At 36.8% G+C, this 22,438-nt stretch overlaps 1 protein-coding gene across 11 annotated transcripts in view; it reads left to right on the top strand.

Annotated features, from left to right (window-relative positions):
* LOC145686670 (uncharacterized) overlaps positions 1-22,438 on the top strand; it is a 165,190-nt gene that overhangs the window by 106,050 nt on the left and 36,702 nt on the right. For 10 of the 11 annotated variants that reach the window (XM_081760180.1, XM_081760170.1, XM_081760172.1 and 7 more), the window contains 5 exons: positions 7,352-7,489; positions 9,426-9,575; positions 10,254-10,340; positions 15,258-15,395; positions 15,889-16,038. In XM_081760180.1, coding sequence (XP_081616306.1) covers positions 7,352-7,489; positions 9,426-9,575; positions 10,254-10,340; positions 15,258-15,395; positions 15,889-16,038 — 663 coding nt within the window. The remainder of the gene's footprint in view (positions 1-7,351; positions 7,490-9,425; positions 9,576-10,253; positions 10,341-15,257; positions 15,396-15,888; positions 16,039-22,438) is intronic. The other variant, XM_081760175.1, reaches the window with a different exon arrangement.

The raw sequence follows: 22,438 nt of genomic DNA, 5'->3' as shown, positions 1-22,438 counted from the left end.
TCGTAAGTTTGCAATATGAAATGAGTCGTTGAGCGAGATTTTAAAGTTTAAAAAAAGATGTTAGTTTAAATACGTAACAGAACATTTAAATATATTTTCCATAAATTTAAATTATTCTTACAAACAATATGCAGAGTGCGGTAAGTTTATAGTGAGGAAAATGTACCGTCTGATGAATGACAATATTTAGGACTTCTTGCTTGAAGAGGGGACAGTGTGGGGACACGTTCAAAAACGTCAGCAAGGGCACTTCCGACAGGGATGTATGCGGAGGTAGGTCCTGGGGGTCCGGACCTCCACCGAAATCCCGACTATTCTGTATATTGAACTAAAAGAAACATGAGGATGGTAATCGGAAATTGCTATTGCATACGCATATATAATACAGATTGTTTTAAAAGAGTATCGTAACATTTAGGAATTATTCAGTATAGTATACTTGTTCGTAGTTGAGTTAGTGGACCAACCGCGTTGGTGTAATAATACTGTTTGTTTTGGTGTTCCTCTTTCACGAATTTTGTTTTCTCCATGTTTGAGTGCCTTTTTGATGCAAATACGGTATAATGTTTTGAAACACAGAGCCTTTATCTAACAATCAGTTTATTTTCTTCATATTACCCCAGGGGTAAAATTGGATCTGAGAAGGTAGGGTGCTGTAGGTAGCAGCATGACGCCACGATCTCCCTGCTTCTCTTTGTTCATTGTAATTTTTTAGGAACTGGGGAGACTCCGTACATATTTTTTGGAGGTGAGGAGACGGCGTCCCCTCGCGATCCCCCTCACTTTTATCTCTGAAAACATACACAAATCAACATCATTTATTTTTAAAACAAATGCAACAGCTCTTCTAAATTTTAAAACAGGGTAGAAACATTTTCTTTATGTTTAATTTCTTGGATTTAAAATCAAAATATAGGTATTTCTCCAAATAGTTTTCTGTTTGCTGTGAACCCAATGATTTGTGATTATAGAATATTCCAAGCATTATTACTAGTAGTTTATCAGCCCCATAAAGTCAATAACGAGTAGTCGTGCCGCAGTGCTAGCGTTACAGCTCCGCATTTGGGAGGTCCGGAGTTCGATCACCGAGGCCAGCCATCGTGACAGGTTATTTCACGGTTTCTCTCAGGCAAATACTAGGATAGTACGTTCTTTAGGAGCCGTGACTTCCTTTTCTAATCACATCTTCCTTTCCTTCCTCTGTTCCTTTTTTCGGGTTGTGTGCTCCTCGATTGACGCCATCCTTTAGACACGTGAAGAGCTGATATAGCCAAACTTGCTGAAGGGTTCATAACAATTTAAATCCTGTCCCATCCAAAAAGTTGATGGTCTAATTTTTAGTTGGTGAACCTTTGCCACAATTTTCAGTGCACAATTATTGTTTACAGAGTTGAAATTTCGGTGCAGGTGATATTTGTGTTTGGGTTTTATCATTGCTTTACCAGCACAGCAGAAAGCAAAATGAACACTGCCTAAGTTCTCAGAAGGAGCACTCAGTTTACATATTAACGATAGCTTGAATCCCCTAACTACCCTAATCACCTAACGTTTACTTAGACTATGTAGGAGAGAGTGCTGAAACCTGTAAATCAGTCTGACATTGAAATAAAAGAGTTAACTTTGCGTTACTAAATCGTTTGCTGTTTATGTAGAGATGCAAGGAAATTCATACGTTATACATGTGTTCCTTACTTATTCCTTACTTTATGTCTAACCAAAAAAGAACCCTTCTTGACACGTGGTTAACATCATCAACAAAGAAAGTATCGAAAAATACAAGTCTTCCTGGTGCTTATGAAAAAACTTCACCAACAAACAGTGCCAGCATTGGTATAGAAATTCATAACAAAATACATCTCAGAATTCTCTGCAATGTGCCTGACTTGAAGTACCGCATTCCACGAGCACCTCCAAACAGCAAATTGAGCAAAGCATCAGGCAAATTGCGACAAATTCCCCCAACACTCCCACACAGTACTTGCCTAAAGAACTTGATAAAAGATCTTATGTAACCGATCAAGGGAAAAAGTTCGAAATTCCTTTTTTAGAAAATAAAACTCAGCCGACTAAGGATTTCAATTTTTCACGAACTGCATGCCAATGTTGTCGCGAAGAATGGTTTCATACATTCCCTGGTTACATTATGATACAGTCAGAGATTACGTTTTGTGTTTGATTCTATAACGCATATCATTTGACAGGGAAAATGCTGATCCAAGGACCTGAATTGCCTTTTCTCGTCATAGGGTTCAAGAACTGGAAAAAGGCCACAGACAAATTCAGAGCACATTAGAAAAGCGGACTCCATTGTCCGAATAATGTCCGTGTTAGCATTTCCAACACAATTAAAAATATGTAAATAAAATTGTAACCAGTTGAGAATGCTTCAAGAGCATTGCCAGAACGAACCTAAAAAGAATGGTGGGATGGAGCGGGAAGGATAACTGTTGTTGTTCCTAGATGTAAAAATAAATCTTTTTATCCGCACCTTCTTCTCTTTCTCGCAAAAATTAGCAAAATATCATCTCTCTGTCCTACAGTTTGCGAGATATGGCTGAGTAAATATCTAGAAATTAGAACTTTTTTGGACCAATATCTCCAGAACGGTGGCCAGTTGACCAGTAGACAGTTAATCAGTGGCCACTCGGTTATTATTTGCTACCAAAATGTTCACCATCCTCTTAGATATTGATCAACACCAATATGATCTCTATGTGACTTACGATTCCCGAGATTGGTTCCTTTAATCTCCCAAAATTGGAACTGTCTTTTAGCCAATATCACGGAAACAGTAAATCATAGAGAGATGATATTGGTGTTAATCAACCCCTAATAGAATGGTAAACATTTTCGTACCGATATTAGTTGATGGTCACTGGTCAGTTGACCAGTAGCCACCGTTTACTATTTGATACCAAAATATTTACCATCCTCTTAGGTATTGCTCAACATCAATATCATCTCTCTACAGCTTATGGTTCTCGATCTATGGATCCTTAAATATCTACAAATTGGCCACTTTTTGGCCAATATCACGGGAACGGTAAGTCATAGAGAGATGATATTGGTGTTCCCGAAATATTGACCAAAAAATGACCGACTTCCAGAGATTTAAGGAGGCATATCTCGGGAACCGTAAGTCACAGAGAGATATTGGTAATCAATATCTTAATCAACATCTAAGACGATGGTAAATATTTTGGTACTAAATAGTAACTGGTGGCCACTGGTTTGGCCAGTGGCCACCAGTTAATATTGGTACCAAAATGTTTACCATCGTCTTAGGTATTGATTAAGATATTGATTACCAATATCTCTCTGTGACTTACGGTTCCCGAGATATGCCTCCTTAAATCTCTGGAAGTCGGTCATTTTTTGGTCAATATTTCGGGAACGGTAAGAGTGACGCGAAAAATTTAATCACTTTCTCTGATAGTTTTCGATGCTCTATCGAATGCAGGGTTCAAACTTTTAAAAAATCACAAATAAGAGGCAGACGAACAGACAGAGAAAGACAGACACACAGACATAGAAAATTCAGTAACGAACTTTTTAAGTTCGGTGAAAATTGTAGTTACAAACAGGCATTTTTTGTAAGTAGTACAATTTTTACTATTTTATATGTTTTTAATGGGGCGTTTACACTTAGTCGATTTGCGTTCGATTCAGTTGAATTGACGTCACTTTCAACTTAATCGACCGTGTAAACGGGACTTCAACTTAATCGCTTGTTGATCGAAAGCGACTAATCGACTAGCAACTGAATTGAAAGACGTTCTATTTTCTGTGGTCGATTCTATTTTCTTCTGCTATAACACCGTAAATTGTACCAATTACTTTTTGCTTGGACATCTTTAAAATTGCCCGTCGATTTCGAATCGACCAGAGGAGAGCGAGTCGACAAGCAGCATTCAATTTCGGTTGAAACAATTGAACACATCCATCGATCTGATTGGGCCTAGTTGCTTCGATTTAGTCCCAAATGCAGCGAGTCGATTTAGCCGTGCGACTAAATCAACCAAGTGTAAACGCCCTATAACTGTGATTTATGTGGTTGAAAATGTTTGCATCATACCAGAATCCAGCACGAAACTGGCGCTTTATTTATTAATCTTAAAGATGTAAACCAAGATGCTTCCCGTAGATGGAAATTTTACCCTCACGAAACTGTTTACAGCTGCATTATATTATTATTATTATTATTATTATTATTATTATTATTATTATTATTATTATTATTATTATTATTATTATTGTCCAACCATGTTACATTAAGAACATATATTCGTATTATCTTAACTATGTCACATTCGCCCGTCTATTTTCAAGACAGCGGTTCAAAACCAGTTTGCCCCCAGCTGAAAAATACTTCCGACGCCACTGACGGTATAAGAACTACCAGTCCGTCACTCTACCTAATTGACCACAGAGACTAACTACCTTTTGTTTCCTGTCTTTTTCTTAACAAATACATGCTCATGGCTATAGAGCATGTCACTTCGAAACTTAAGACAACAGTTTTCCTCTTTGTTTCTATATTTCTGTACATCATCTTGGTTACAGAAGCTAATTTATATTTGGCAGACAATTTACACCCTAGATTTAAACCAATAAATGCAATACTTTACTCCACTTTCCAGTTCCTTGATTCAACTCTCCCCTACCAATCGTTTTATTCCCTCTGCTATCGTGCTCTGCTACTGTAAAAAGCCCTCGAAAACATTATTGCCAGTATACACAAAATTGAACATAATTTTGTTTTTTGCTTATATTTGTATTATTTTATTATATTTTTTGGAAAAATTTCCTTAGATGGATTGCTTCCTATTATCTCCACTTACTAATAACTGAATTTCACCCATAAACGTAAGGAAAATGGAATAATTGCGAAAAATCGTGAGTTACAGAATACGCTTTTATTTAAATTTTATTATATATATTATATATTTAGCATAGTGGAACAAAAGTCAGTTCCGTCATGGAGGGTGGAGGAGTATATCTTTTTCGGATTCTGCGCTCTAGAACTAACCATAGGTGTTCAATAATGTTGAACCAGAACTAACCATTGATGTTCAATAATGTTGAGCCAGAATTAACCATAGGTGTTTAATAATATTAGGCCAGAACTACCATAGATGTTCAATAATGTTGAGCCAAAACTAACCATAAATGTTCAATGATGTTGCGCCAGAACTAACTGTAGATGTTCAATAATGTTGAGGCCTGGCCGTTGGGCAGACCAGGGGAGGTGTAGTTCACTTCGACATCCATGAAACCATGTCTCAACAACTCAATAGTAAATTTCTTTTTTTACGCATTGTCATCTTCGAAAATTGCGTAATCAACCGGAATTACCTGATTCATAAAATGTCCACATGTTTACAGGTAGTAATGTGTTCTTTGAGAATAGTCATATAACCTACATGAAAGAAAAATCAACGGACCACATTAGTCGCTTCCACTGAAAGGAGTTCTTTAAATAATTTGGACATAATTTTTTTCGCGCTAAAGCGTTGTTGAAGGGGATCCCCTCAGCATTTTGGGAATTGTAACCGACTATGGATGTTCAGGCAATATAATTCGCGTCGGTTTGTGTGTGTCGCAATAAGCTGTTCCAGTTGCTAGTTGAGTTCCGCAGATACTTTTACCGTACGGTCTTTGGTGACGGTCCCGTTGAGTGCTGTGATTCCTGTCACTTTTGTTCACTTTTACTCTTCCGCAACGTTGTTTTGCCATGAGTTATTTAGGCTAGCATCATCTTTGACACTGTTCTTCGCGATACACCTAACACTGGCCACTTCAGATATACTTGTGCCAACTAATCGCTCATCCACAATTTGGTCGTTTTAGGATAGCGATAATCCTGGAAAACCGGGAAGTATTATGGAATTTGAGAAATCAGAGAAATATCAAGGAATTTTGCCCAGAGCCAGGGAATTTCAGTTTTGTAACAGTATTTTAAACATTTATAAATTGAATTTTTAAAGACAGTTTGAGATGTGGTTGACTATTTGTATTTTATTTGGCAACTTTAAACTTAGAAACTCATGCATGTTTTCTGTTGTCGATGTGTTACGAATTTATGTTTTGAAAGTGTGCGCATCATCATCTTTTTTTCACTTGAGCAGTGTAATATCATTTTGGTGAATCACACACAAAATGCAGTTGGATCAACACTGCAATGGTGAATTCATTTTCGACTAATACAAATTCCAACCTATTTTACTTTTTCGTTCCCAATAGTTTCTCTTTTATCAGAGTTCTTATCCTGTATTAAGTAAAGATAGCTTGTCACACAAATTAAGGGATATTGGAATATGGTTCTCGTGTTTGAGCTACTGTGTTTTTATTGTAATGTATTTTAATTCGCAGAGAGATTTGTTTCGGAAGTGTTTATCAGAGCGCGTTGGCTCAGTGGTAGAGCGTTCACCTCTGGTGCTTGGGGTCCCGGGTTCGATCCCAGCCCCCGCCAAGTGAACTTTGTGGGAAACAAACAGCGTGTGCGTGGGTTTCCTCGGGGTTCTCCCGTTTCCTCCCACTTTCTTCATTCCACAATTTCATTCATTGCTCATTATCACCGTCTCCTTTAGCCTAACTGGCATGACCGTGGGACGTAAAACTCAAAGATTTCATTTCATTTTTCCCCTGAACACCACTCAGGAGAGTATTAAATCTGCTCTTGGAGACCAACATATCTCAGATTGAAAGTAACACTACAGGTGAACTGCTTTCAACTCAATTCCTGATTCTTATTTTCAGTTTAGCTACTTCGCTCCTTGAATTAGTAAATGCTGGTGATCCATATTATATTCACAATGGTAGCCGATTAAATTAAAATAAAAACATGTGTCAATCTGCTTTTGTATTGGTTGATGCACATGCACTTGATCGACTAGTTTAGTGATATGTAAACAACGAAGAATATAATATGTGAAGTAAAATAATAATAATTTTATAGTCTTAAAATTTCAGTGAAAAGAAATAACCATACAAATGACAAGTAGAAATTAGAAGTTGCAAAATGTAAGATTATAGATATTTTCAGTGTAACTAATAATAATCAACTTAGACTTCACTGTGTTTCCTGTTGATTACATTTTGTGGTTTAAAATGTATACACATTGTCTGTCATACGTTTCAATACAATAATACTTCAAGTAAAATTTGTGTGATTTGTGATTGCGAAACGAACGAAAATCCTCCGTTTACGTTTGTGTAGGAAATAGATAAATTCCTCTTCACCAGAAAATAAAATAAAGGAGTGCGACATGTCTCCTTGCAGTGTTAATTACGTAATTTCGAAGTTACTTATTTTCTTATTGATATTAGGAATTTTTCTTTTCATTTCTAGACCGAGAAGAAATAGAAGAATTTCAGAAAACATCCATACTTACAAGAAACTACGAATGGAAACAAATAAGAGACAAATTTTATTATAAAATCAAGGAAAGAAGAAAAAACCGCCAAGGAAATTACCTTAAGATGACAAGTAAGTATTGACACTTAAATTAGTCCAAAATCTAATAAGTATTGTAATATCTGAGCAATCTGAATTGTTTGACGCTTCGTATCAAAATTCCGAGGAGAATCCCTACGAGAGCATTTTGCAGTTTAAAAGGCAAAGTAATAACAAGAGGAATGTCAATTTTGTAGAGAAAGAATGCAGTCAATTGAATATATAGGTTGAAAAGGTTCCATGAATAATCCTTCTGTCAAAATGTGTGCAACTTTAGTTCATTCCGGTTTATTGGACCACTTTGAACTGCAATGCACCTTGCAAAAATCGTTCAAAGGCTGCATGAGATATAAGACTAATAGTTCTATAATCCTCACATCTCTGGGTTCAATTTCTTAGCCATTGGTATCATGATCGTCTTCAGGAACCTTTGGCCACTCTCTTGTTTAATATAATTCATTGCAGAGTAGGAACAATTCTTCCTTTCATAGTTCTGTGTCCCCCCAATTTCTCCTTACTTATATTACTCCGCTACATTGTTCCTTTGGTTATATTTTGCAGTATTTGACATTTATGCGAGAGGGTTTCCACACTTTTGGACCACCCTGGATATATAACTGCACGTATTGCAGCAGGGGTTCTTCGAATCACTTTCACAATAGTTGCAATCGATTTAGAAAGGACAATTACGTTTAGAACGATAGAGAGACGTCCATCAACTTTTATAGTTTCGGAGTAAACTGTTTTTGTCCGCTTTTTTAAAGTTTCCGACCACTGTGCAGCGGGGCGGAAGATATGTCAGGTCTTTGGTAAGGGTGTCGTGACTATGCAAGCAGAGCAGCGGTGGCTTAACAAGTTTGAGGACGGTGACGAAACACTCGAAGACGCACCATGTGCTGGAAGACCAACACATATCCAAAATGAAGATTTTCATGCAGCAATTAAGGTGCATAGTGGCTAGACATCTGAGGAACTAGGACTACAATGCAGTGTGAGTGGAGAAACCATTCAGTAACACCGCCATCAACTTGGAGAGCACTTTAATCTGGACCGATGGATCCCACGTGATTTGACTATGGGCCAGTAGGCAACGCGAGCAGACACCTGTGTATCTTTGCTGGCTCGTCTGTGGAAGGAGCCATTTCCGGCAGGGTTCAAAAACAGCCGAAACCAGCTCTGCACAAGAAGGTCCTCTTGTGTGTTTGGTGGACTGCTCGCGACATTGTGCATCGGGAACTGCTACCAGCTGATCAGAGCATCAATGTCAGCAGTTGAGCCGTGTTAAGAAAAACTCAAAACTCTGGAGCCAGCATTTCTGATTCGCAAAGGGATCCTCCTGTTACAGGACAACGGACAGGCTAGGAAGTCCCGGGACAATTCTACGTCTTGGGCATCCGCCATACTACCTGGACATTGCACCGTTCGATTATCACCGTTTCCATTCCTTGGACAATCACCTTAGAAGACGCCAGTTCAAATCTCTAGTAGAGGTGCAAAATGCACTCGATACGTTCTTCGCTTCACGGCCCACCAAGTTCTACAGCGTTGGAATTCATGGCCCTCCACAACGTTGGCAGAAGGTCGTCGATGCTGACGGGGACTATTTTTCATCTTTCAGGTACGTCTTAAGTTAAATATCGATGTTCAAAGGTGGTGGGCGAAGAAGCGACAGAACTTTCTTGGTTACCTTTATAATAGGTCGGTTTCGATCCGACTAAGGGGTTTACTCAGCCTGTGTGGAATTTGTACCTGGGGTAGAAAGGCAGTTAGAGCGTTTTACTAAATCCGTACACTCCTATCGTTCCTAGGCTAAATTGGCATGTCACAGATTGTAGATGTATCCTTTCATTCTTTAAAAAAGTACTAACAATTACTTCTGTTTTAACATTCCAAGTAACTGAAAACCAAATACTATACTTTTATATTTGAAGTGAAACCCTTCGTAACTGTTTCCTTTTGTGTTCTGCAGGTTCTGTCGCTGAAAATAGTATTAACTCCCCTTCAGCAGTAACATCGGTAAAACAACCCAGTGAAGCGCAGGAGATAGCAACTTCAGAGACTGAACCTGATTTACAGAGTGAAAAGCTGTTGAAAGAACGACCATCGATTCAACCATCAGGTAATTTTAATAACAAAGATTCACTTCATTAGAATAGAGAATTAAACTTGCTGTATTTAATTAGATGCCGAAATTCGGAAGTCATTATGCTAATTAATGTAATGTTAGGAGATACTTGGAGGGCTTTGTCCAATGGATCTATTAGAACATAATGTGTAAGTTGGTAGTGAAGTTTTGAATGAAGATCAACCAACTGAATTATCGTCAGTTGAAGCAGTGCAGAATTCTATTTATAATTTGCTCACTTTATTAGCAAGACTCGAAACTGGAGTCGTAACATTCTACCATAGAATAGTAAGTGATGTCAAAAATGTAGAAAACGATTCTCTACTAATAGAGGCATGAGAAAATAACTTGAAATGTTGTTGTGATAACAATAACAGGTCTTCAATATAAATAGCTGTCATTGTGCGGTGTGCGTTGCTGATAGTATCCAGAATTAATGTTACAGTTTGTAGGTTCCTAACGAACATTGAATCTTTCAGTATTATTGCACTTTTTAGTCTTGTGTTATTGTCAATATTTCTGTGGCAGTTGTTGCTAGCATCAATATTGCATTTTTCAACTTGGAAAATGAACTAAAATCTTACAAAATGATAATTCATAGAAATAATAAAATAATCAGTACCGACAACATTAGACTTAATTCTCAACTTTCTCATATTTTATCTATTACAGGTGTAGGAAATCGTATATGGTTGCTGGAAGATGAAGAAAAGCTTGTTCAATATTTTTCACGTTATCTTGAAGAAGAGAGAGCACCAAGTATGTAAAAATTAAACAAGATACATTTCTTCCTCATGGTTTATGTATTTATATCTTCATATGTCTTGTGATTCAGGTGTACTAAATAGAAGAAAGTAATTACTTAGAATTTAACACATTAAACTAAGACTCAGTAAAAGGAAATTAGGAAGGATAATTAGTTTCCATAGTTGCGTAAAATTAGAACTGTAGAATCAGGTAGTACGAAACCCATGTAAATAATAATATGAAGAAGAATGTGAATATCTTTATTTACGGACTATAAGACACACTTTTTTCTTCGAAAAATTGCCTCCAAATCTCAGGTGCATCTTATACACGAAATTAATATAAAAATGTCCAGTGTTTGATTTCAAATTCCCGCCTGCCTTAAAAATGGCCATATATTCGATATCACTGTCTGGCAACGTTGGATTCAACTGGAAGCAACGGTTCACCGATGCGGCGAACATGAGTCACAGGGATTCACAAGGTTGGTAACACCTTGTACATAATAATAAGAATTAATAATAATAATAATAAGAAGAGGAAAACGATACGATCACTTTCAAAATTTATAAACATAAGTTAACATATATTAAAGCATATAACTGCAATGGAATTAAGTTGTTTCCTTCTCTCCATGAACGCAACAGCGCTTATTGTGTTAAGACGTAGAAGAGAACGTGTGGCACTCACGACTTTGGGGCGGTGTGTCGTCAGAATATCGGATCCCTTTGTTGTTAGTCCTAACTTTCTAGACCGGATGCAGTTATTCCCAGTAGAATATACAAGCAAGTAAGACTCTTCTATTACTATTAAAGTAAATAATTATACTCATTCTTTCAATGTGATACTTGTGTTTGCTTAACCGTATACAGACAGTTGATTCACGGAAGAATCGTTGACAATAATAATAATAATAATAATAATAATAATAATAATAATAATAAATAACAGAAACTCGACAAATATTCTTGCAAATAATAGGAAAAAGTTTGCGTTACACTGTTTGCTTTGCTGGACACAACAGTGTGCCTCGTTATACCCATTATGGCACACTGGAATATAGGGTATGGCTTTTTAATTTTTCCCAACTATTTCAACTGCTTCAATTGAAATGATCTATAATAATAAGAGAGTGAATTTAGTCTTCTTACCCTTCGATTTAGAAATAAGGTTCGCGAGAATTTCATAAAAAATATATATACTCAGAATTTTATATAGTACTTTGTTTTATTCGAAATTACATACTTCCTGCAACTGTTTTTTGATTGAAATTATTTCAAATGAAATCTTACATCCCACGTTTATGAGGGCTAGGCTAAGGGAGACAGTGATGAAAAATGAATGAAATGGTCATATGAAGGAAGTGGGAGAAAACAGGAGAACCCCGAGAAAACCCACGCACACGGGGTTTGTCCAGCCCAAGGTTCATTGGCGCGAGCTGATTCAACTCTCCCCCTACCAATCGTGTTATTCCCTCTGCAATCGTGCTCTGCTACTGCTAAAATCCATCGAAAACATTATTGCCAGTATACACGAAACTGAACATAATTTAGTTTTTGGCTTATATTTGTATTATTTTAATATATAGATGGATGCTTTCTAGTGTCTCCACGTACTAATAACTGAATTTTACCCATAAACGTAAGGAAAATGGAATAATTGCGAAAAATCGTGAGTTACAGTATACGTGCTTTTTTTTTTCTTTTCTTTATAGCATAGGGGTACAGCAGTCAGTTCTGTCATCGAGGGTGGAGGAGGATATTTTTTTCGGATTCTGCGCTCCAGAACTAACTATAAATGCTCAATCAATAATGTTGATCCAGAACTAAGCATTGATGTTCAGTAATGTTGAGCCAGAACTAACCATAGATGTTCAATAATGTTGAGCCAGAATTAACCATAGGTGGTCAATAATGTTGAGCCAGAACTAACAATAGATGTTCAATAATGTCGAGTCAGAACTAACCATAGATCTTCAATAATGTTGAGCAGAACTAACCATAGATCTTCAATAATGTTGAGCCAGAAGTAACCATAAATGTTTAATAGTGTTGAGCCAGAACTAATCATAGATCTTCAATAAGCGACAATAACGTTGACGCAGAACTAACTATAAATGTTTAATAATATTGGGCCAGAACTAACCATAGATGTTCAATAATGTTGAGCCAAAACTAACCATAAATGTTCAATGATGTTGAGCCAGAACTAACTATAGATGTTCAATAATGTTGAGGCCTGGCCGTTGGGCAGACCAGGGGAGGTGTAGTTCACTTTGACTTCCATGAAACTATGTCTCAACAGCTCAGTGGTAATTTTTTCTTTACGCATTGTCATCTTCGATAATTGCGTAATTAACTGGAATTGTCTGAATCATGTAAAATATCCACATGTTCACTGGTAGTAATGTGTTCTTTGAGGGTAGTCATATAACCCTCATGAAAGAAAAATCAACGGACCATATTACTCACTTCCACTGAAAGGAGTTCTTTAAATAATTTGGACATTTTTTTTTTTTTTTTTTTTTTTTTCGCGCTAAAGCGTTGTTGAAGGGGATCCCGACTGTAGATGTTCAGGCAATATAATTCGCGTCGATTTGTGTGTTTGTCGTAATAAGCTGTTCTAGTTGCTAGTTGAGTTCCGCAGATACTTTTACCGTACGATCTTTGGTGACGGTCCCGTTCAGTGCTGTGATTCCTGTCACTGAGTCATCTCTTTCGTTCACTATTACTCTTCCCCAACATTGTTTTGCAATGAGTTATTTGGGCTAGCATCATCTTTGACACTGTTCTTCACGATACACCTAACACTGGCCACTTCAGATATACTTGTGCCAACTAATCGCTCATCCACAATTTGGTCGTTTTAGGATAGCGATAATCCTGGAAAACCGGGAAGTATTATGGAATTTGAGAAATCAGAGAAATATCAAGGAATTTTGCCCAGAGCCAGGGAATTTCAGTTTTGTAACAATATTTTAAACAATTCAATTTTTATAAATTGAATTTTTAAAGACAATTTGAGATTAGGTTGACTGTTTGTATTTTATTTGGCAACTTTAAACTTAGAAACGCATCCATGTGGATGTGTTACGAATTTATGTTTTGAAACTGTGCGCATCATCTTGTTTTTCGCTTGAGCAGTGTAATTTCATATTGGTGAATCACTCACAAAATACGGTTGGATCAACACTGCAATGGTGAATTCATTTTCGACTCATGCAAATTCCAATCTATTTTATCTTTTTCGTTCCCAATAGTTTCTGTTTTATCAGAGTTCTTATCCTGTATTAAGTAAAGAGAGCTTGCCATACAAATTAAGGGGTTTTGGAATATGGTTCTCGTGTTTGAGCTGCTGTGTTTTTATTGTAATGTATTTTAATTCGCAGAGAGATTTGTTTTGGGTAGTGTTTATCATGTTACGAAAATTGCTGATAAAATTACACATCCACTTACGTTCAATCAACACCAGTGGATAGCTGGACTTATTTCTTCGGACCTACGATGTTTAAATATGGGATACATTTACAGATACCAAAGTGTACTTTCTACTGTATGCTTATATTACAAGAGATATTACGCATTTGTAGATACATATTCATTCTCCATATCTATATATATCTCTATCTATCTATCTATCTATCTCTATCTCTCTCGTGTTGGGATCTCCTGAACTCCACTCAAGAGCAGATGAAATATATATAATTCTTCAAGCCAAACTTTTGTATGCTTTTTCAATGCCAATACGAAATGCTCGAAGTTTTATAAAACAATATTCTTCCATGTGTAACAAAAAAAAAAAAAAAAGAAAAATTTCTAACCAGAATGCAGGTCTTTAGATTGGGTACAAGAACTGTTCTAAGGCACTGTCACGGCTTTTATTTCCCAGTTCGTACTGAATTATCATAGTTTTGAGGTCTACCGTAGTTTCACTCTGTGAATCGAAACTCACTAGTTTCAATTTATTATGGTAAAATTCCAAAATTAATGAGTAAATCATTTTCGAATTCTGCAAGACCGGGCTTCTCTTGTAAGAAACACAAGAGAAGACTCATGATGCTTCTGAAAATAAAGATATAGGAGAAAAGACAAGTGTTTCGTCTCCCAGCGAAAAGCAGCAGAGAATCTATTTAATGTTGACAGCAATGGACCACTTCATGCCACATATACCTCGAATCTCTACTCACTACTGAATGTTAGTCGTTGTATAATTTCGTGTTAGGATCTCCCGAACTCCACTCATGAGAATATTAAATCTGCTCTAGGAGACCAACAAATCGTCGAAATAGATCAGATTGAAAGTAACACTACAGGTGAACTGCTTTCAACTCAATTCCTGATTCTTATTTTCAGTTTAGCTACTTCGCTCCTTGAATTAGTAAATGCTGGTGATCCATGTTATATTCACAATGGTAGCCGATTAAATTAAAATAAAAACATGTGTCAATCTGCTTTTGTATTGGTTGATGCACATGCACTTGATCGACCAGTTTAGTGGTATGTAAACAACGAAGAATATAATATGTGAAGTAAAATAATAATAATATTATAGTCTTAAAATTTCAGCGAAAAGAAATAACCATACAAATGACAAGTAGAAATTAGAAGTTGCAAAATGTAAGATTATAGATATTTTCAGTGTAACTAAAGATAATCAACTTAGACTTCACTATATTTCTTGTTGATTACATTTTGTGGTTTAAAATGTGTACACATGTCTGCTGTTCGTTTCAATCCAACAATACTTTAGGTAAAATTTATGTGATTTGTGATTGCGAAACGAACGAAAATCTTCCGTTTACGTTTGTGTAGGAAATAGATAAAAATAATAGATAAAGAAGTGCGACAAGTCTCTTTGCAGTGTTAATTAGGTAATTTCGAAGTTATTTATTTTCTTATTGATATTAGGAATTTTTCTTTTCATTTCTAGACCGAGAAGAAATAGAAGAATTTCAGAAAACATCCATACTTACAAGAAACTACGAATGGAAACAAATAAGAGAGAAATTTTATAATAAACTCAAGGAAAGAAGAAAAAACCGTCAAGGAAATTACCTTAAGATGACAAGTAAGTATTGACACTTAAATGAGTTCAAAATCTAATAAGTATTGTAATATCTGAGCAATCTGAATTGTTTGTCGCTTTGTATCAAAATTCCGAGGAGAATCCTTACGAGAGCATTTAGCAGTTTAAAAGGCAAAGTAATAACAAGAGGAATGTCAATTTTCTAGAGAAAGAATGCAATCAATTGAATATATAGGCTGAAAAGGTTCCATAAGTAATCCTTCTGTCAAAATGTGCGCAACTTTGAGACCGTGAAGTTCATGCCGGTTTATCGGATCACTTTGAACTGCAATGCACCTTGCGAAAATCGTTCAGAGGCTGCATGAGATACGAGTCTAATAGTTCCTAGGCTAAATTGGCATGTCCTAGATTGGAAATGTATCCTTTCATTCTTTAAAAGTACTAACAATTACTTCCGTTGTAACTTAAAATCAAATACTATACTTTTATATTTAAAGTGAAACCCTTCGTAACTGTTTCTTTTTGTGTTCTGCAGGTTCTGTCGCTGAAAATATTATTAACTCTCCTTCAGCAGTAACATCGGTAAAACAACCCAGTGAAGCGCAGGAGAAAGCAACTTCAGAGACTGAACCTGATATAGAGAGTGAAGAGCTGTTGAAAGAACGACCATCGATTCAACCATCAGGTAATGTTAATAACAAGGATTCACTTCATTAGAAGAGAGAATTAAACTTGCTGTATTTAATTAGATGCCGAAATTCGGAAGTCATTATGCTAATTTATGTAATATTAGAAGACACTTGGAGGAATCTGTCTAATGCATCCTTTTAGAACATAATGTGTAAGTTGGTTGCGAAATTTTGAATAAAGATCAACCAACTGAACTATCGTCAATTGAAGCAATGCAGAATTTTATTTATAATTTGCCCACTTCATTAGCACAACTGGAAACTGGAGTCCTAACATTCTACCATAGAATAGGAAGCGATGTCCAAAATGTGGAAAACGATTCTCTACTAATAGAGGCATGAGAAAATAACTTAAAATGATGTTGTGATAAGAATGACAAGTCTTCTTTATAAATAGGTCTCAGTGTGTGTTGCTGTTAGTATGCAGAATTGATGTTACAGTTTATAGGCACCTAATGAACATTGAATCTTTCAGTATAGCAGTATCCTGCGACGACCATAAATCCATGCGACAAATATACTGTGCAATGACGGATGAATTTTGGATGGAATTTTAAGTTGGCCGCAGTGTAAGTTATGAAGCAAAGTTTGTCACAGGTGAATAGATAAATCCAGTATTCATCCAGCATGCCCATGAACTTTCATTTGTCATTGGATAGACGGGCTGATAGATGCGTGCAGTTGATCTTTTTTTCCACATGGTGGGTCTCACTTACGTGATGTTCCCAGCTCTTAAATACAGGTGATGTTTTCAGGTTTTAAATACCTTTTGAAGATTTAATTTGTTTCACAGGGTTCGGTTCATATGTGTAGCCGTATTGCCATCACACGTTGTATAAGTTTTTAAGGGTCATTCATAATACAAGTGATTTTACTACATTGTACTGTCGGATTCGACACTCCTTGGTTAGTGAAGTTATAGGTGTAAACCTTTTTTTTATATATATCGCTTAATTATGTTCTTGATAGCAGTAACCCTATGATCATCAATTTCCTGTACACTATTTTTGAATTTTTTGATAGACAAAACTTGACGTGGAAAAGTGCCACGATTATACCTTCCCAAATCCAATTTCGGAGCCTTGATGCACACACTATTTACTTACGATAGTGATAATGCAAGTTCGTAGCTATGGGTTGGGTTTCGAACAACACGCTGCGATCGAAACTGTGAACATGGGTGGAGGTGGATTGTTTGGCGCATACGCGACTAGAGCTTCAGTAGATAGATACTTTAAACTGACGTATTATTATATTTCACCGTTTTCTCACTCAAATTACATGTTCATCCAATTTAAATTTTTTGTTTCCTGCCCCGAAGTGTGTATATATATATATATATATATATATATATATATATATATATATATATATATATTGTAAATTTCGACCTCTGATTTCGAATTTCAAGTCAGATTTTCTGTATTACCCACCTTTTTTTTCTGGAAAATTGAGATCCTGAAGTGTGACTTGCAATGTCTCGTATATTATTGTAAGCTTAACAAATTCTTTACAACTTACTTTAATCCTATCGTTTTTCTCTAGTTTGCATGTAATTAACCGAAAGACGATCAAATTGGTTGATCGATATATATACAGATGGTGATCAGAAAAATGGAAACACCTGAACGAAATTGCAACTTACCAGATTAATATGGTGTCGGACCACCTTTCGCCTTCAGAACAGCCTTGATACGACGTGGGATGGAGGCATAGAGGTCGTGAATGGTAACAAGTGGAATTTTACACCATTCCTCGTGCAGGACATCGGCCAGTTCTGTGAGAGAGGATGGAGGTGGAAATCGTCGCCGGAGTCGTGTTTCCAAGGCGGACCACATATGTTCAATTATGTTGAGATCTGGGGATTCAGTGGGCCAGGGGAGGTGTTGAACTTCACCCCGATGTTCCTCAAATCACGCTGCAACAACGCCAGCTGTGTGAATGGGTGCATTATCATCCTGGAAGATGGCGTCATTGTCCGGGAACAACATCAGGACCATAGGATGCAAGTGGTCTCCTAAAATTGCGACATAATTGTTGGCAGTGATTCGTCCGCTAAGCGTGACCACAGGACCCAATGAAAACCATGATATGGCGGCCCACAGCATCACCGAGCCGCCGCCATGTTTCACAGTTGAGCGGAGACACTGCAGATCATAAGCTTCTTCGGGCGTTCTCCACACATAAACACGGCCCGTGGTTGGGAATAGGGTGAAGGATGACTCATCCGACCATATTACACGTTTCCAGTCCTCAACGGTCCAAGTTGCATGGTCGCGGCACCATTTGCGGCGTTCGAAAGCGTTATGGTCCCTGATGAGTGGTTTGGCCCTTGCAACACGACCCCTTAAGTTCATGTCATGTAATTCGCGGCGGATTGTGATTGTCGAAACAGGGTGGGGGAGGTGCTGATTGAGTTCCTCTGTCACTTGCTCCGCAGTGGCACGACGGTTCTGCGTGACAATGAGCTTTAATAGCCGGCGTGACCTGTCACTCATGATTTTCTTCCGCCCACTGTTCCGCTTCCCTGATGTGGTTTTCCCGTGTGTTGTGTAGGCCGTCATCACCTTCAACACTGTCCCACGCGACACACCTAACACAGTAGCCACTGCCGTCACACTCACTTCACATAACCGCGCACCAACAATGTGCCCTCTTTGAAAATCTAAGAGGTCTCCCATTTTACACTACCTCCGTCTGCTGCAGCCGCTGGACACTGCTGTTCCACTGCGCCTGACGTAGTATGGAGACCGACCTAACACACCACCACCAGCGGTCCGGCGCTGCGGGCGCCACAACACCACTGCCAACCCATACATTTGACGTGTTGCCAACTACAGGTGTTTCCATTTTTCTGATCACCATCTGTATATATACTGTAGAGGGTAGAAAGGGGAGGTACTTTTTCTTTCTTTTTTTCCCCTCACAGGTTATAACGTTTTTTCTAGTTTTTAAGAACTGATTGTGTGTTGCATGTTCTGCACCTACTGTGGTAGTAATAAGCTTTCTCAGCATCACTTTTGATGCTGCAACATTTTTATTGTTGTTCTGGTTTCCACTCAATTGCCCCCAAGGGGGTAATTGGGTGCAAAATGATTAAAACCATTGCCGGTGCACATAAACCCGTGAGGGTGATTGAGTGTAAATGAAGAAAACTCAAGCTTTCTTTTGATGTATATAACTTGTTTTCCACTTAGAAACTAATCGTTTTATGTGGCCTAGAAAAAAAAAACATACCTCTGTTTACGCAAAATAATTAGTAACTTATTTCTAAATTTCAAAGATATTTGAATGTCTTTTCAAGCCTTCAGCATTATAGCATTATATATTTTCCTGTGAACTTAATCCAAAAAAATACGATATCACATGCACATACGAAAATATATATATATATATATATGAGCGGTCAAAACTTAGAAAAACCAGGAGAACAGGCCCTGATATTCAAACAAATATAGAAGAAGATAATAAGACTAACGCTAAATAACTATAAACTATTACAATAGAACATATGTTGGAACTCTGGATTGATATACAGGTCCTATTTACAGCATCAGCACTATTGGCATACGCAATGGCCACTGGAGGCCTAAGTTGATATATATATATATATATATATATATATATATATATATTCACTTCAGGCATTCCACCCATTAACCCCCATATCATGCGCCCAATTACCCCCTGGGGGTAATTGGAAGGTACAAATTTTAACAAAATTATAACTGCCTCACAGTGAGGATTCAAGATTACTTCTCTTCACAGCACCATCCGTATGATGTTTTTAAGTAGCAGTAAAAATTAAGATCAAAACATTAATAGATACGCGATTTATTATGACTCATACCAAAACACAAACAAATCTGAAACTCGGTTTCAAATATATCATTTCTCAATTTTTATATATATATACATACACCTTGTCAAAATTCATCAAAGCTGTTTTTCTGATTAACATCTACCCACCCAACATTTGGGTGTTATTAAACTTCATAAAAATAAACTGAAATGCAAAATATACATTTTTAAAAAGTTTTCCGCCCAATTCCCTCCTCCTACCCTATATATATTGATTGTCTTCTGTGGCAACTGAAGTGTCGCTTTTCAGGTTCCAGTACTAATCTGCAAATAATGTTCGTGTCTATTTACGTTGCTATCTTTTCTAACTAAGACATTCATCATCTCTTTCTCTGATTCTTACGGAGAATGTATTGAAAATTACCTTGGCTGTTATAACGTTTACTCCATAGGATGGTGATCCAGATAGAGCAAACATTATATTATATAGTCGTAAATAGGACGTTTGCTCGAGCGTTGACGATGAAACAAGTTATCCGAAGAAAGCTCCTTTCAACGCCAACTACACATAAGCAAAAATTCTACGTACAACTTTTAGAGACACAAAAGATTCAGCATCATATTTCCAAAAATTAACAAATTACACAAATAATAAGTAAAAAGTAAATTTTGCACCATGTACCTAAACGAATCACCACGAGGCGTGAGGGGATGACATGCACAATCGCAGAAAATACTCGTCAATCGATTCGAAAATTTTAATGATTGAAATACTTACAAGTCCCAATATTATAGTATGGGATATTATTTTGATGATTACATGTTGATGGATTTCTAATACTCTGATATCAATGGATAATTATATAACTGTTGAAGTATATGTCGCAGCTAGAAAATCATGCTGTTGAGTAGTGAGTCCTTTCGCGCCGAATGGCGTTGCCTATCGCCAAGTCTCTTTAGCTCTCGCTGTTCGCGTGAGTTTCACGTGTTGGATGACGTAAGAGCGGACTGATCTGTGGTTGGCTGAAGAAGTGCTAATCAAGGTCACGCTACCCACACGCATCTTCGGAGTGAGAGAACACACACACATACACATAGAAACGTCGTCTGCTAGTATATGCTAGTCCTTTTAAATTAAAAAGAGAATTAAACTGCTTGAACTGCATACAGCCAAAATAATGAATAAATGAGTTTATGACAAATGGCACCCGAACAGCTGATAGGTAAAGTTCTGGTGAGATACGTTTATCCTAAGAACCCTGGCAACACTTATAGTTTGTGTCTGCGTATGACGAGGACACACTGTAAGTTGTTGAAGCACTCTTCACTTGGGCCATAGTTCACATTAACGCTTGGTTAACACTGCACTCACTAAAATAAAATGTTTATTCAGTCCATAAATATGTAATATATCAATAAATGCATAAAAAATATATTTATTATAGTCCTATTAGTTCAAATGTAAATTCACTCAATACTTAAAGAAATTGGATATATAACACACACACTAAAATATTGCAAATAATGTGAATAAAATGAGAAAACACTTCAAGCAATGAATTAATTTCAACTTTTAGAAACACTTTCACCTTTGCAATTAATTGAACATAAAAAGAAAAATGAATACTGAAATAAATATAGATATATTTTCCAGTTCAAATAACAACACTTTACTGTTCATTTATAACACACTGTTTATACTTTTACTATCTGCACACGTCACACTGTCCAAGTTGTCCACTATTCACAATCTACACCATGCTCCAGAACAATGTCCGGTCCATAGGCCATCCTCTTCGTTCATTCTCTTCCGACTGAATGAACACTCGGCGATTAAATCTTCTGCTCCTATCCTCTTCCCATTGGATAGGGCTAGGTCCATCGGTGGAAGTTCTAGACGGTCTCTGCAGGCTATAGTCTTTTTTTTTTTTTTTTTTTTTTGACACAGGACTATTTTTCAAAATTCGGCGCCAATATGAAGATGCATGGAATACTGGAACTTATTGCGTATAAATTTATTCACCGTATAAATTGCATCTTTTTTTTTTTTTACTTAAAATGTGCTGCATTTGCTACTGCTGCATTCATGTTACGTGGAAGTGAATAGGATGTGTGTTCTTCTTATTGTTTAGACCTACGTGTATTCTTCCTTGTGTTGTATTCTTCGTGTATGGATATCAAGTGTATGTTTCTATGTGTTACATGTAATTACTATAATAAGGTTAAAATAACATAATTATGGTTAAAAGGAAGTTGACTTGGGATGGGTTAACAAAGAAAATGTAAGTATTTCTTCTTTTTTTTCCTTTTTTTTTTTCAAATCCCTTCACGGGCATCAACCACGACAAGCACGTCTCAATCCTCAACGCCTTCGTGCAACCCCATCGAATAAGTACATGGTACACGATAAATTAATATTGAAATATACCTATATAGGACATGATGCTGAATAAAATATATAGATATTATAATAAGCCTATAGATATAACCTTAATGATGACTGTTACATGAATACTAAAATGAAGAGAGAAATAAACCAATATAAGCTCGAATGATGGAGAATTATATTGAGGCAATGTCAGATGTCTACAGATG

Source organism: Thermobia domestica, chromosome 5 (assembly GCF_964235325.1).
Source record: "Thermobia domestica chromosome 5, izTheDome1.hap1.1, whole genome shotgun sequence".
NCBI classification, from domain to species: domain Eukaryota; kingdom Metazoa; phylum Arthropoda; class Insecta; order Zygentoma; family Lepismatidae; genus Thermobia; species Thermobia domestica.
The sequence above is the reverse complement of the archived record's forward strand: the minus strand, read 5'-3'. Positions and strand labels throughout refer to the sequence as shown.